The sequence below is a fragment of the Homalodisca vitripennis genome, chromosome X (assembly GCF_021130785.1).
Source record: "Homalodisca vitripennis isolate AUS2020 chromosome X, UT_GWSS_2.1, whole genome shotgun sequence".
NCBI classification, from domain to species: domain Eukaryota; kingdom Metazoa; phylum Arthropoda; class Insecta; order Hemiptera; family Cicadellidae; genus Homalodisca; species Homalodisca vitripennis.
Genome location: NC_060215.1, coordinates 151834025 through 151851340, shown reverse-complemented (window position 1 = coordinate 151851340; position 17316 = coordinate 151834025). Strand labels below are relative to the sequence as shown.

General features: G+C 36.4%; 1 protein-coding gene across 1 annotated transcript in view; it reads right to left on the bottom strand.

Moving 5' to 3' along the window:
- Nucleotides 1–2675: 2675 nt before the first annotated feature.
- The window catches only part of LOC124370034 (fez family zinc finger protein 1-like), a 70150-nt gene continuing 55509 nt past the window's right edge, over nt 2676–17316 (bottom strand). The window contains exons 2-4 of the mRNA XM_046828341.1: nt 9287–9662; nt 7877–8212; nt 2676–5088 (exon numbers count right to left, since the gene is read on the bottom strand). Coding sequence (XP_046684297.1) covers nt 4816–5088; nt 7877–8212; nt 9287–9661 — 984 coding nt within the window. The 5' untranslated portion in view covers nt 9662 and the 3' untranslated portion in view covers nt 2676–4815. The remainder of the gene's footprint in view (nt 5089–7876; nt 8213–9286; nt 9663–17316) is intronic.

Below are 17316 nucleotides of genomic sequence, written 5' to 3'. Positions count from 1 at the left end.
AGATTATGATTAATTATTTATTATATAATTCTGAAGAATATTCGCTTGGAATACCTTTAATTCCGAAACACTCTGACGAAACTCATTCTGCTGAAGCAACCTACCAGGTAAATAAATTCCAAGAAAAGGTGAATGCACGAGGTAATTAAAAAAAAAAAAACAAAACAAAAAAGCCAATTTGAAGATCCTGATCTTTTGCTGTCATGAAGATAGTAGTATCAACAGCGTCATGTACAGTTTTAGCAATTCTGAATACACAAATTAACTTATCGCCGTGAGTTCGAATGGTTTACTTTCTTGCATAATTAAATTATTTTTTTAGAATTTGACACCTGAAGACTTGGTGTTGTGTTTTTGTTGTTAAATACACAACCTTTCCAACATTCATCGTCTATTAGTGAACTTCAAATAAAGGACTCTGTTGCTTTCCTTTAAACATAAAATACCAAAATGAAAATTACGATAAATAAAACACAACTCCTTTAAGGATCTATTTTCTAAAATTTATATTTACTCCAGATACGGGTATGATAGCTAAATTAGGCAATTTTTCAAGTCTTCAATGGACAGTGCCTTGTCCATGCAGAGCGTAAATCTAATGTTGCTCTGCACCAAATATATTCAACTTGACGCACGTCAACATTTAAAACTCGATTCTGCATTCAATGTATGAGAAAGAGGCAGCTTTCCAAGACTAAACGATATTTTGCAAGTTTTGTAGCGCATGTCTTGTGTTACTCCTGAGAAAACGTTTTCAAGGCGAATTTCTTAGGTCAGACTGTGAGAGACGTTTAGTGGATTAACCAGAAAGTGAGTAACCTATCACTTTTGTCGTTTAAATGTTTGTTTTAAATGATTTCGATTCCAAGAAACGCTGACTGCGAGGTAATTACGAAAACATGAATCTATTTGCAGCTCCCGATCTGAATTTTAGTATAGCCGCATCATAAGCAACCTAAATAACTCAGACTATTCTGAATTTGCAAATTGAAATTGTTACCTTAATTCAGTCACTAAATAGACTCTAAATTTGTTGAAATGGGTTGATTTTGACCTAAATATTTCAAATTGGCTCGAAAATAAATTTTACGTTACACACCAACCAGATTTTGTGCTAGCACAAAATAACATTCCCATTTAGTTTAGCTATAACGACTCTAATTATTTAATTTAAACTAATTCTCTTACGTGTAAATAAAAAGCTCGTATTGTTTTAAGTACCCTTAAAAGTAAAGAACATCTGAAATTGTTATCAATTAATTATACTGTGAACACTTACCCATCTCAAAATTTGTAGGTCACAAATGCAACCATATCCCAGTTCAATTTTTGTTTTCGTGTACTGATAGTTGAATTAGTTGATTTGTTTTACCCTTACTTGGATAAAATATTTCGATAGAATGTAAATTGACAATCAAACATAATGAAATGCATTTTTGTACATTATTTTTCCCATTAAAAAAATAAGGTATCGTACACGAATATAATTAATCTTTCTGGTGCCAATTTTTTTAAAGGAGAGGCCGACCACCTTTTAAGCCCCTTTCTGTCCGTCCTCATGGGCCACTGGCCTGTGCGAGGATCTTGTCAAACAGAATAAGGGAGAGAGTCGATACAGTACAAGATCGATGGTACTGATAAAAAATGCTACGGTCACAGACAGGATGTGCACCTTTGCTATCCCATAACTCAGACCCAAAGTCAAGTGGTCTTAGACCACCCGGCCATCGGCACTGCTATATTTATTTGCTCATTTTATAAATATTGTGATGAAAGCCAATTTGAATAAAAAATTTAAATACAGCTATATTGAAAACCTTACAAATTTACATTGTTCATCTACAATGAATGGATCCTGAATCCTAAAATTAACAACTAGAAGTATACTGCTGTGTTAGTTTTAAATCGTCTCCTTAAGTGAGGAAACATTTGAAATTTGGGTGTTTAACCATTTACTGTAATTTGTATAATTTATAAATTATTTTATATCATGAGACTGATTGAAGTAACTTGATACACTGGGTTTCAAAAGAGGCTGGACTCATTTTCTCTTTATTCTGTTAATACTCTTGTTTGGTTAATCTTGCGAATCAATCAAAGTGTGTTAGTAGGTATAGAGATTTATCTAAGCAAAATATGAATTAACGTTGGGAAATTAAAATTTGGGGTCTTTTTCGTTTAAGGGCCAGCACCTTACAAACATACTATACCTGACTGACAGTGCATTTAATCGTTTCTTTTGTTTGTGTTATCAGTTCGTAGAGCAGTAGTCCAGGTACTACTTCTGGTATAAACTCGTCTTATCTTATCAGTGATAAACGCGCGCCGCTTATCTTTTGCCTGTAATGAAACCTACTTAGTTTTTCTTGTTCAATAAAGCGTGATGAGTTGATTTGGGCTTGGACTTTGCAAGCTCGAGTTAATTTTTTTCTAAAAGAGCAAGCAGCGCAAAGCGCTGTGCAGCGGGCAAGCATCGCGTGATCTGAGTTTTGAATAGGCAAGCTAGGGTCTTTTGTACTGGCCCTTAAACGAAAAAGACCCAAAGTTTCTTATGGCTTTTTTGCATCAAATAAGACATACAATTAATTTACACCAATACAAATGAATTAATATAAATCAAACTGGTCCATTATGAGGAAAGAAAATGAAAGGACGAGACTTGTTAAAAATATCTTTGGTATATTTATATTAACGACTACATAATAAATTAATAATAAATAAATGCAAGGAAGTTCCAACATGGTAGTTTATGTTACAACAGTTACATTACATTGTCTATGACTACTCTACTGCTATAGCAAACCTACTTCGGTAGGCTCAAGGGCGTAGGTGACCTATATACAATACACATTACTGGTAATCTCAGGACCATAGTAGGGACTTTGGTGAAGAGTGGTATTAGAGTTAATATAGATAATCGAATGCTCTTAATATACACATATCAAAACATATGAGGGCCCATTTATTAGTCTAGTAACATATTAGCACACATGATATTAGCTCGTAATTCAAATGTTTGTATAACATTCTCCCAAAACACTCCATAATTAGTTATTAGTGACTTAATAATTTTGATGGTTTAATTTGTGACATTGCAACGTGAACAGGGTATAAACCCACAGCGTATTTCTTTACGCGAGGAAATCTGTGAGGCTTTAGCGGCTATTTTAAAATCAAACCAGGTCAATTAGCAAATAGTTTAAATATGATTGGGACAAATGAGTCATTTTAATATTTAATAATTGTGATGTCTAATGCCGAATTATGATTATAATGTAATGAAGAAGTAGACGAAAAGTAGACAACAATTAAGTCTGATAGTCTTTTTGGACAATTTTGGAGGCTTTTAAAGAATAAAAACCTATCATGCTACTTTGAAAATTTTTATAAATGTTGGAATTTATGCCAAGTTTAAATGTAAGCTCAGGTCAAGCTGGAAAATAACGTGCCTAAAAATACTTAATAATAAGATAAAAAGTTTAAACAATGTTCTTGACAAAATACTGTTGAACGCGTTTGTACAAAATACATTTAAAAATACAAAAAAAATTGACCAGTTTTTGTTTCATTAATACAAATTAACTATCTGTGACCAATTCCGAGTAAGAGTAAGTACAATGTTATATTTAATTTTCAATGCCTAGTTCCAAGAAACTGGTCGGATAGCAAAATTTGAAGAATCAGTGAATCACATTTGCATACTGTAGCACTTGGGATAAAATATTACATATAAACCGCTTGATCAAAGCCTAAATTTAAGATTTTCGACGAAGAGTTATTCTCTTCCAGTAGAAAAGCAAGTTTTAGGACCTTTTCCGAACTAAAGTTTCATTTTTAAAAGTTGCATTACGAAAAAGATACGTGGTAAAACTTTATTAACAATTTGGAAAGTTATAATAATTTACAGCTTTACTACTTACTGTAAATAACTTTAACAAGAGATTTCTGCATAAGCCTGCGTCACTCTTACGCCAGTCCCAACTAGGGTCCTTGATTTAAGACGGAGAGGGAAACATTTCAACCACGTATATTCGAGCTAAAACTGAATACAATAATATTTCCTCAGATAACAAAGAAAACCTTATTATAAAATGTACAAGTTTTAGATTGTTAACACACTTCAAAACGTACGTAACCTTTTGTAAATTTTGGACTGAATCTTGGAAGAAATCAACCATACTTTGTAACTCAACAGTTAATTTTATAGCACTGTACTACTCCGTAAACACTTGCATCGTTGCATACAGAGTCTGAATTATTAAATTGTACATTTACTGAAAAATAGTTTTGTATTGAGGTATTATCTATTAAAAATACAAGTTTTAGTGTAATTAATCAATAATGTTTTAATGGAATTAATTATCTGCTTATTTTGATTGTGAGGCATGAATACCGAGTACCAATGTAAGGATTATGCAATAGACGTGCTTTATAAAATACAAATTTCCTCATGCCGTTCAATCATTTTTTTCTAAAAATATTATTCTAAATATTAATTGTTGTTTGAATTAGTGCAGTCATGGTGCTTTATTACAGCGAATAACATCTCTATTAATTCCCGATGACTCGTCAGCCCTTTCCTAGTAAATGCCTTTCTGTCAGTCATATTCAATTTGGTAATAGAAAATGTATTTATGTATTACTGGCCATTGTTGTTGCAACTTACGATGTCAAATTTACAGTGGATAAAATGAACTGTCACGTTCAAAAAGAAATGGTAGACGAAAATGAACGAAACGAAGACGGAGGGTTCTGAGAACGTCATTAGTTATTAACCAAAGTCCTTGGATGGAGAAATAGGATTCGTTCCTGGTGTCACAAGAGCTTGGAGATGTAGGGGGTGGAGTGGGCCAGGGCTACTGAGGGCATCATGAGAGGACTGACGCCGAGAAATCCTGGACTGGACAGTGGAGGCCGTGGTGTACCCTGATCCTGACTCTCGACCACGCAGGAGTCGTGGAGTTTCCTCATGTGTTTCTTGAGGTCAAAGTTCCTGCAGAATCCCTTCCCGCAGATCCTGCAGGTGAACGGCTTCTTCTCGTTGTGCGTGTGCATGTGAAACGTCAGGTTGTAGATTTGGTGAAAAGCCTGCAATAGACACATCCTTGAAGAACATATTTTTGGAGTAGTTTTATTAATAATAATATAGGTATGTGCGTATTGCCGGAAAAAATGTACAGACACGAAGGGGCGTCAATACAGGGTGTTCAGTAAAAGTGTTAGTAGGTTTTTAGTTACTTTGATGGAATAATTTAAACGTCCGCCATTTTGAAACAGGTAAAAGGATTTTTCATAATGTATTTTCAAAAAGGCCTATCAAAGGTTAATACAATTCTCAAGTTTCATAACTGTATTTTAATTAGTTCAAAAGCTATAATTTTTTTACGAAAAACACATACAGACAGATAGATGGAAAACTAAAGGTTTTAGGACATACCTTCATATGAACGTTTTTGCTCATTTTTATGTGTAGAACACAATTCCAACGTATTGGAACAATTTTACTGAACACCCTGTATATAAATTAGAGAGGAATGAAATTATAGGATAGGTACTGAAGCCGTCAACACATATTATTATACAAAAAAAATTAAATTATGAACAACTGCGGTGAAAATAGGGAACGTGGAGAACTTCTACAAGAAAACAGTAGGCCAAAGAGATCTATTTTCGTATTCAAAATTGTGTGATAATTCCTCCAAACTTTAATAAAGTGGCTTTTACACAGGTCAATCATCGGAAAAGTAACTTGAAAATGAGTCTAAGTACACTTATCTGTCTTTTTGATTTTCAGGCCAAGCTTATATTTGAAACAATACAAATTGTAAAATTCATTCCATCTTATGGGTGTTAACCGCTCAGTGCTAAACACATTTTATGAGAAATATATAACAAACTCCAATTTCCAATTTTAACCGTTAACATACATATGACTATCTAAATGTTATCACTTTATTAGTGATTTTGAATTTTTGCAAAGTTGAGACCACTTCTGAGTCTCCCGAGGGTTCACTTCTGGCTGGTTTTTATCTTCCAGTTGAACCCACACTGGTTACAGCAAAAACCGATGTATCATTTAATATGGGCAACCTTATTGATGTCCAGGAGCGGCACATCACTATCCGCAAATGTCGAGATTCTGGGATGCAAGGGTGATTTGATAGGTCTAGTCTACTGCGGGAGGTGACTTTTGGAGTTGGTAGGGTTCGTTCCCTAAGAGTCAAAGGTTCTTGCCAGCCTAGACATAAGGGTGTGCCGCCCCCTGCCTGCTTTGACTAGAGAGGCTGGTTCAGAGCAGGCTTTCCCTTCTTCCGAGGGGACATGACTTGAGATTAGTACCTTAAATTTCTCCTCATGAATCTCGACGGGAGGCGGCCCCTACTCCCAGCCTTACCCATCCAGAATATCCTGTCACTCCTGAAATAGTGCAAAGGTCCTTATAGGACTAGTTGCAATTGTATAAGCTTCTTGCCCTAAGAGAACAAAAATAAATAAAAAAGAACCACATCTGAGAGAAGAAATAGCAGAAGTTGTCTTTTTAATCACTTTCTTGCAACATTAACATACATTACTGTCATTGAACAGCACAACTTTGATCGCCTCGCCTGCCAGGACTGGTCGAGTTGACTCACTTTCAAAGTCTCCATCTTACATAAAACGACAAACCTCCAATGAACACGGAATTCTATTGGCATTCTGTCTCTCAGAAAGCAAAGCGGTGAGCAAAATCCCCACAAGCTGCACAGATAATATACGATCTGTCCGTACAGGAGCACAGGATAGATATTATCAGCTGTATTAGTAGGTTATGTTTGGCTGTAAGTAACTATAAGTTGCATATCTTATTAAATAAATACTTTACTATATCTTGTGAACGAGTAAGGGCATAAAATAAAGATGGGAATTAAAAGCTTGTTTATTCTATTATCTCTAAGCCATGTTCTTCATGACGTCCTATCCAATTTCGTATTATAGATAGACGTCTTCTCAGAACATCCGCTTCTTCCGTAATCCTGAAAACGAATGATACAGGTAATCTTAAATATGTAACTCATGTACCCTAACAAAGTTAGATTTGGCTACAAAGACATATGGTTATTTCCAAGGGTCAGTTCTGGGTAATGATAACTTGCAGGGAAGAAAATGTATGTTTAAATAGGAGAAATCTAGTTTTAACCAAAGGTTGCATTATCAGGCGACTCCACATGAAACCTTTGGTTTCGAAAGACCTCGTCCAAAACTAAACTATATTAGAAAAGTCCTGTTTTAATAACATTCACTACTATTGTAGATAGCGTAATGTTTATAACTTCCTAAATTAACAGGAGTTGCTCGTTGCAATTGTTTAGATGGTAGATATCAAGCTTTTCGGTTTGAACTCGGTAACTAATTTGATAAGCGAGGAATTTGGTTATTTATATCATATTTCCACAGTTAGAAACATGAACTATAAGCCAGACGATATGGCAAATTATACTGAACTAGCGCAGTTTGTATTTCCATCCAAACTGAGGAGGAATTCTGTCCATCAGAATTGACTGACCCTTAATTGACTTTTCAATAGGTTAAAAACCTCTGACCATTCTACTTACCATATGTTTTTTTTTACTCACTTATTGATTATATACAGTGGTTTACGGGACTAAATCTTATCCCAGCTTCCAGGGATTTATAACTGTAATAATACAAACATTTTATGGTAACGCAACTATTTAAATTATTTTTTAGGAACAATAAAAATTGTATCAATGTCACCGCCCAACAAAATAATTGTAGAACAGATGTAAGTATCTCTCTGTGGAGAATAATATTGTTAGTTTCCCTTCTAGTTAAAAGATTTGACGCAGTAAGTGTAAGATGGTGTTAAGCGACTTACCTTGTTGCAGACATTGCACTTGTACGCCTTCTCCCCGCTGTGGGTCAGCTTGTGGTTCTTGTAGTTGCCCTTCTGGTGGAAGCCCTTGCCGCAGAACTCGCAGGTGAAGGGCTTGTAGCCGGCGTGTATGCGCGTGTGCGTGTTCAGTGTGGAGCTACGGTTGAAAGCCTTGCCGCACGTGTTGCAAGTGTGGGGTTTTTCTTCCGTGTGGATAATTTTGTGCCGACACAGTGTCGAGGCCTGTCGGAACCCCTTGCCGCAGATTTTACAGATGAAAGGTCTAGCCCCTGTGTGTACTGGCATATGCCGCGTGAGGTTGTAGTGGGCGTTGAATACCTATAACGTCAAACGAATATTGCGTAGTATATTATCATGGTTAAAAAAGAAACGAACCCATATTATTCCTGTTTATTTATAATAAATCTGTTGTAAACAACTGTACAAGGGATGTGTACTTAACAACTTTACTGGGTCTTATTACTCATTAATCTAGGATTTATAATTATCTACACAAATATATAAATAGCTCGCAACCTTAGATTTTGAGGTTATGTTATTTCCATGGAACAAACAGCATCACCTGACTCTCAGGACTACCAACATCAAACACGGTACTCGTAAGATATCCCCTTGTTTAAATGAATGTGTAGGATCGTTTCCTGGACAGTGGTAAAACACCTTGTGCATTATTGATGAAAAATGCAAAATATAAAAAAATAAATTTGACTTTTACTGTTCTAAAATCGAATACTCCAGCTCAGACAATGATTAAACCATCCCACCTATGACATAATTTTCGGCATGGAGACAGTTTCCTGGGGAGTACATGAAAAGACTATGATTATATCTACGCTAATAACGCACTCCTTCCTTCACTCGCAGTACTCTTAAAGATCACCCCTCAAAAAAGCAGAAGAGAGGATGGGTAGGATCGATCACCACAGTGCAATCCTCCTCACCCATAAACTCTTTTCACCCGAAACAAATTGGTTGCATCCTTGAGAAGATTTTAAGAGAAAAATTACATCTTGTTCTTGCATCCAGCGATTCCGAAAAGTGGTTTGAAGCTACCCAGGAAGGACTGGATTTTCCGAGTGATGTGGTTAAGTGCTATGCTTTGAAAGCCAAGTGCACAATCCTAAGCTTCTGGGACTGAATCATAAAAAACAAAGAGTCGCATAATACATCGTTTCCTCTACGACATTTCTAGGGAGGAATGACAGGTTTCCAGGGAGCCAGTGTGGCAGCCTTAATTTGTTGAAGGCACTGGATTGTTTTGCGTGACTTCCTCTGGATTTAGTCATGTCGAGTGACGTGAAACTGTTATACACGGGAATTACTAAACATTACTGGGAGAAAGAAGGCCAAGGAAGGTTTCATTAATCTAGGTTTGTTATGTCAAATTCCCACCTTTCCACAGTCGGTACATGTGAAGGTCTTGTGTCTGGTGGAGGCGCGGGTCTCTCCGGCATCCTTGGCCTCGGACTCGGCGGTAGGCTCCTGGACCAACTTCTCGGGCTGCGTGCCGGCCGTGGCGGCAGCGGCCCTCAAGTAGTAGGCGGAGGCAGGGTGGTAGTACAGCACGGGGTAGTGGTGGAGCAGGCTGTGTGGCTGGATCACCGGCACGTACTTCTTGAAAGCGGAGTCCAGGTGGGCGGGGTAGGAGAGTCTCGGGGACAGTCTCTTGTCTGGCTCCATGATTTTGGCTATGGAGAAGGTCAGGTTTGGAGGGCCTTTGGTCTCCAGAGGCCTTGTCTCGGCCTCGGCCTCCGTGTCCGTCTGCATCCTGTAGACAGGACACTGAGATCACATTCTGCCCGATGTTGAGAAGAAAAATAGTTGAATCGTAAACTACCAACTAAGATTCGATTGAAAAATCTAGAGATTAGCATGTAGGAATTCTATTTAATTTTATGTTGTATTTATAATGATATTCCAGAAATTCGGTAAAATATTTTAAATTTTCTTGATTTTTACATTCAAAAACTCAAATTCAAAATTCATTTATTAAAAAAAAGCATTGATTACATTGCATTATATGTATAACTACATCTAACCCTCTTGCATTGCTAATCAAATGAGAAAGTTTGATTTTTAAAAATACGTTTTTTGATTATATTCAACGTACTTTACATGCATATTGTTTTACATAAATACATGTACATTAATTTTTATTACGTTAATTCAGCAATACAGATTTTTATAATAATTGACAGGTTAAAATAGTTTTTAGATATTAAATATATTCATTATTACTATAAAAAAATAAAGAAGTTATTTTTGTTTGAAAATTAAAAGATATATTCTTTTAAACTATAAAATTATTAGAAATATAATTGAATATTTAGTATTTAATAGAGTGGAAAGTCGTTCTCAAAACCATTGTGTCTGTACTTTGAAAGAGTAAGGTGCCTATGGGGTTTTCATGCTGGTTTGTTTAACGGTTTGATATGTCCAACAGAACGGGAAGCCAATGTGATGGGGCATAAACCTGAACTGGAAGATATTTTTATGTCTTGTATATTGTTTCTTCTTGAATATTTTCATTGTGAAATTAACAGAAAATGAGATTTGACTCAGTTCGTCATAGCGGGTGGTGGACAAAGGCACTAGTTTGTGTGAGCGCTGACTAATGTAACTTTACTATATGTTACTGTATGAAATTAACGTTATTTCATCGAAGTTTGGGTATATTATTACACAATTTTAAATACAAAAATATAAATATCGTTGGCCTGTTTTCTAGTAGAAGTTCTCCATCTTTCATATTTCTACCGCCATTGTTCTGAAATCAGTGCAGGAATCGGAGTTGACAGTCTCAATACCAATCCTATATTTTGATTTTATTTGAAACTTATCTACACTTCGTTTTTCCAAAACTTATTCCACACATTTCTGAAGTGTATTCCGCAGGTAAATATAAGATATTGATTTCACTAACACGTGTTAATCATTGTGTCTCTTTAAAATTATAACTTACCAAAGCTTTAAGGATCCTTTATGTTGTTATGACCACAGCCTCGCTTTCCATGCCTAGTTTATTTGGGCATTTGTTCATGACAGCTTCCTAAATGATCTCACTTCATCAGTGACAAGGAAGGCGGATAAGCCGCTTGCAAGGAGAGGATCGCTCGACGGTCACTCATCCAAAGAGAAGTCACGCTTGTTGTTACTTGACTCAGTTATATTGTTATCCATTAGACCAAACTACTGGAGGTGATCTTGAGTGCGCAATGTCTATTTGTAATAGGCGAGATAAAACTGTAGGCCAGGCGTTGAAACAAGTTCAATTTCTCTCAACATTTACTTCTCCATATTCATTATGATGTATTAGAAAAGTATATTATATTTGCACAATTGTTTGAAAATTAAATACTTAACATCTTGAAAACTTCTTATATGTCGAAATGGACCAACTGTTTCAAAATGTTTTATGTGGGAGTTTTAGATAGTACTTTAATTATGGACATAGTAGGTTCGAAGGAGAAGAATTCGGATTGACTTTTTTGATGCCCTAATTTGTATTATGTGAACATTGGAGTATCGGGAAGTCATAATCAATGTGTAGGTGGCTTCTGTTTAAGTCCAGATACAGTTTAATTTATTAAAGAAAAAGGGATCCAGAACGGCCGGTGGTATTATTTATTATGATCGGAATTGCGACATACCCGTTACTATTTATCACCTCCAGAACTGTTTTAGTGGCGACAGAGAATGATCGTTACGTTATCACACCTCGTTGGCCAGATATTTGTATTCAATGAGGGGTCGACGTTGACAGGAAGTTCTGACTGAAATAAAGAGGGGCGCGGCGCGGCGTTCAGTTGGTGACAAGGGCTGTCGCTCGCAGACGAGGCATTTTACTGCGTTTGTCTCCAGCTCAAGAAAAAGGGAACGGAAAATAAATGGTGAACAGCGCTTCGTGCTGCGTAAAGAGTGAATACTCTCTGTTCTCTTCACGCATTACATTGTGGGCGCCATGTGGCTGAGTGACAGATCGTATCAAAGTCTAGCATAACTTCAGTACTCGGATCGTGGTGGAATATATGAGTACAAGTACTATTCCGATATTGATGTTTCATCAAGCAGACAATAATGTCTCGGACCACTCTGTTATCACAGAATATAGAAATCAGAAATCAGATATAGAAAATTATCTTTTACGCCCTACTACAAATGGAGCAGTGTAGCGGATACGGCGCTTATCGCGAGATAACCGGGTCCAGCAGCGTCGAGCGTGGCTGCTGCTTGGATGAGTAACCGCTGAGCGATCCTGTCCTTGCAAAGCAGCCCGCCTGCCCGGCCATTTGAGACCGTTGGTCCCCAGGTTAAATATTAGAGAGTGCTTCTTAGTCCTAACTTCACCTGGTAAAATAAAACACGTTTACTTTTCTTTACTACATTCTTGTTCTTCAATTGACACATTATGTCATCATTTCATTTCTTATAAAGATACAATACATAACACATTAAACCGCAGAGTATATATTTTGCAAATAGAGGAGCCATACTATGGTCGGAGTATGCCACATTCTCTAGGCTCTAAATAAGTGGGTTCGCGATGTCGAGTGAAGGTCGTGCAAGTGTCGACTAATTGTTCAACATATTTAAGTACGCCTCGATGCCGCTAGAGTTCAGCAGATAGGATTGTATGTCGTCTCTATATGAAGTGTACATTCTGATACCCAATGTATTTTTAAAGTAGGCATTTACAAGTCAGTTTTAAACTCCTATCTAGACTTATCCACTTTGCAGAACGGCGCATTGATACGGAACCAGCGTTTTGAGAATTTTATTCCAGGTAAAAACTCATTACTAGATTATAGTATAACATTATATAATTCGCAAATAGAAATAGTACGGTGAACAGTTATTGTGTCGGGAGTGTCTAGGGAAAGGGGACGACAAACCGTACGTGATTCGCTCTTCATATAATTAAATTACTAAATAGTGTATTAATAACTAACTCTTCTAACAGATAATACAGAACATAATATATTACTCAGTGGGACCATTTATCCTACTTATTTCCAAGAAGTGAGCTCATTCCGTTCAATGCGATTTCTGATATTCAATTGGTTTTCTTACTGGATTTGCATGTTTATCAAAATGGTCATTTGGTTCATAAGAAACCATAGATGAAAATGTTGCATTTATAGTTAAAGACAAGAGAAAGTAATTCAAGCTTTTTAAACAAGAATTTGTACGAGATAACTGTCGCTTTTCATTTTGTTTGGCGTCTAAAACAAATTATGAAAATATACCGAACTCGTTACAACCTTAAAAAAAAATTTGGATTGTTTTACAGAAATATGCTTGTTTAGATGTTCACTATAACAAATAAAATTATGACATAAAATTCCCTATATAGTATGTGTGAATTCAAAAAGGCATATATACGAGGGTATAATGGTGCATATAAATACTTCAGTATACTGGGATAAGTTCAACTCTATGACTAAGTTTTAACGATTACAAATGAAAAGAAAAACTTGGTGGATATTTGAGCATCAACGGGAACGGCTTTTAGCGTATTGAAATTTTAGGAGGAACGCCCCTTCCCAACCGGGTGAATCCCAACACAGCGTTTTTGAATCAGTGCCCCTTAATATACGGTATTAAAAATAAGGAAAAGCACTTTTGGCACAAAACACAGGTCTTATCTTTACACCTTTTAAGTTATTTCAGACCAAAATTTCATTTTTCAAAGTAAAAAAATATATAAGTAGTATTAAAACATACGAACAAATTAAAGTACAAATTAAAAATGTTAGAATATTGGAGATAAAAAACAAAGGACAAACCATAGTTAAGAATATTTAATTACCAAAAGAGATAACAAACCCACACCACGTTTCTTACTTGTTAACATGTATTATAGAGGATTTATTCTGTATTTTTTATTTGAAAGCTGCTTTCATTGCTTATAATTTTCATTAATAGTGTCAATTTGTCCAAATATTAAATTAAGGCATTGTAAAACTTCAAAGCTTAAAAACTTTCTGAAACATTTATCTAGAAAAGGGTTAGACGTGGTAGACATGTTTACTTTCTTTACTAAATTCGTGTTCTTCAATTGATACATTATGTCATTATTTAATTTCTTATAACGATACAATACATAACACATTAAACCGCAGTGTCAATGTTGCCACTTGGCTTGCAGCAAAATTATAATTTTTCTAGTTTTTATAAAATACATATTTTTTTACAATTCGATTATCACCTCGAAATTTTGGATAGATCATACTTAATCCACGTTGACCTATAAATAGAAAATAATTGTTCAATCGTAGGATAGGTTATGCACTTTTTATAAGTCGTGTACGGACGTTGCGTGTGCATAACCGCAAACAGTATCCGCGTGAAAGCAGTTTTTAGTTTGCGTTGTAATTGTTGTTCTGTGTATTACAGCGTAATGGGATAACAGACCGCAACTGGCGGGTGGCGGGCCGAGCGCTAGATGTCGGGCCCCGTACCCGCCGCGCCGCGCTTGTCGTCCCGGCCCTCCAATATCAAACCCTCTTCTTCTCCCATATAACAATCATTGCTCCCCTCGATCTGATGCCCTTATTTACACGTAATCCGAGTGAGCGAGTCTATCATCCGGCCCTCCCCCCACAACCAATTAGCTAAACCATTTCGCTCCTTGCCAAACGCACTCGGTTCGGCGTTTTCATTTGGATCTCAAATACATTTCTCGTTCCGCACCCTTTGAATGAAGGCGATGCCGATTTGTGGCTCTAGTGGCGTCGTCTGTCGAACTCGTGGTCACGGTCTCGGGTCGCGGATCAATCAATCAACATCGACTTAGCGGCTTTGTCCCCTTCCCTCCCCCTCACTCTTCGCCCCCGTCAACTCGCGCCTCTCACTCACTTTCAACTTATTGGAAAAGACCAACATTTGTGCGGAAGTGATTTATATCTCGAGTGATTTCTCTTAAATCATTTCCTCTCGGGGAACCGTCACCTCCGAGTGATTCTTCTTCGTCAAAATCACCCCATCAGAGCCTTGTCAAAACATTTAACTTCTTTTCAGGACTAACAGGCCGACTATGGTCGGTAAAACGATTCACACATTACCATTGGTAATTAATTCAGTCACCTAAACCACTAGAACCGTCAATATTGTTTCATTGATGGTAGCGTGTATCGGAATACGGAGCGAATCCAGACGTACAGTATCAGAAGTAAAATACCATCGAGTTGTTATATGTCTACTTTTTACCTGTCTAGTAGGTTTAGCTGAAATTGTTTTCACTATCGTACTCTTCTATCATTTTATACTATACAATTGAAATATTAGGTTGGCACTCAATCTCCGGGACATATCTTAAGTAATTTATTTATTCAATAGAACATACAGGATTTTTGTGCCCGTCAACAAGCATGTAGTATTCTGTAAAACCATAAAATAAATAATTAGAAGAACATAAAAATTAATTTAAACGTCAACAAATAAGTTTAATTTTAAAATGAGTAATTTTTGCACGCGTCTACCGAAAGGCTTTTTGTACACGATGGAAAGCCTTTCCACACTAGTATGACGTAACTTTAATTTTAATCGTTGAGAACCCTAATTGAATTTAACTCTATCGCCAAATAATTAAAAAGTTCGGGTCCACAATAAAGAACTAAATTTTGTGAAAGTTAAATCTACCCGAAACAATAGCATTCCTTTGCCTTGTACTGTATGAGTGGTCTAATAAAGAGAAAAAACAACGATTTGTTCAAACAAAAATGACAGTATGATAAATTAGTAGGTCTGCAAAGCGTGAGGTCTCCACCTACAGATGTCTCGCTGCACAATCCCTCGCTACCCTAAAAGCCCTCATCTGGAGCAAAAAAAGTCTTGAAAATTATTGGAGATGTCGAACCCCCCCCCTTATACGATGCCATATCTCAAACTTGATTGCACCAGGCCAAAATAACCCAGCATTTAAGCGTTTGCATGTCTGCAAACATCGATAAGCACCTTAGAGCATATATTGTAGAATTAAGCTGTTTGCACAGAAACGCAGAGGCAGTCTCTGGTTCATTGGAACCAGTGCTGGTGAGAAACGAACACACGTACATATCCGGAGTAGTTGGTTGTACGTATTTTAAAGGTCTATTTATCAGGCGTATCAGAACTTAATATACACCCTTAGATGTAAGGGGATTTTTTGCCCATAACTTTTGCTAGGACCGTCTTAGAGATATTTTTTCATGTCATTGTGTTCCTTTTGAATTTAACTTTCAAATGACGTGTCAAAAGATAGGGTTTGAGATTTGAAAATTTAAAGTGACCCCCCTCTACCCACCTTTTAAAAAGGGGGAAATACTTTTATCCCTCAAAAAGTTCACAAAAGTATCTTAATAGGTATTGTGAAGTTTTTACATGGATATATCAATCCGGTTGGAATATACGAGTCCACGCGTATCAGGACTTAATTTACACCCTGTACATTGTATTATTTTATATCATACCAATATTTTTTTATACGACGGTATAAATTGAAACCTCACAATAAACAGATGCGTACTACAAGTTACAATTAAATAGAACCTCAAAAATATTTCATGTTATTATAACGTCACAAACGTTACACTTGTGATACGTCATATAAGTGGTTGATAATTTAAATTTACAGAGTGTTCAAATACTCTCCGGTGATATTTTGGGGATTCAACTAACTCCTGTTGAAAGTGAGGACGTATTCCTAAAATCTGAAGTACAGTAGCTCATATGAAGGCTTCCAATACCTCCTTAACTGAGGATATTTATTATGAAATTATGGGTCTATCTACTAGGAAGTCGAATGTATTCGAATGAAGTCGAATTCATCAATTCAAGAGAGGGCTCTTTCAGCCAAATAAGAAGATCCATGATCAAGACTTTTTGTCAAAACTTTTTTAGATCTATAGACAAAGAAATTACAGATTTTAAAGTTTTTCTTGCTCGAAAATTTCTAACGGCCGTAAACCTAGACCTATCAAGATTACATAACCCAGCCCTGGTCTAGTTATTGAATTCTTCAACATGTTCTCTGAGGTCGATCTTACAACCATCGACACTGTATTTGGCTGGCATCATCTTCTCCGATGATTGAACTTCACAGGAGCGTAGTTATTAAACTAACTCCGTAAATCCTTGGCGAAGCGTGGTAAAAATGGGGAATCGACCTTACCATTAAGTGTTTCTCCACTGTGCCTAATATAGTTCAAAACCAAAATAATGAGGAAGGCATAACCAATTTACAAATAGTCTAATCCAAATGTTAATGGTGTAAGGACCAAACTTACTGGATGAAAACAATTCTTATCCTCGTTCATTCACAACTTATACCTTTGCAACAGGCTCCAATTATCACGTGTACAGGAAAGACACGCTTCGACTACCCATAAACAGGTTAGAAGGGGTGTCTTAATTGCAGTGTCCATAAAACTTCTGTCCATAAA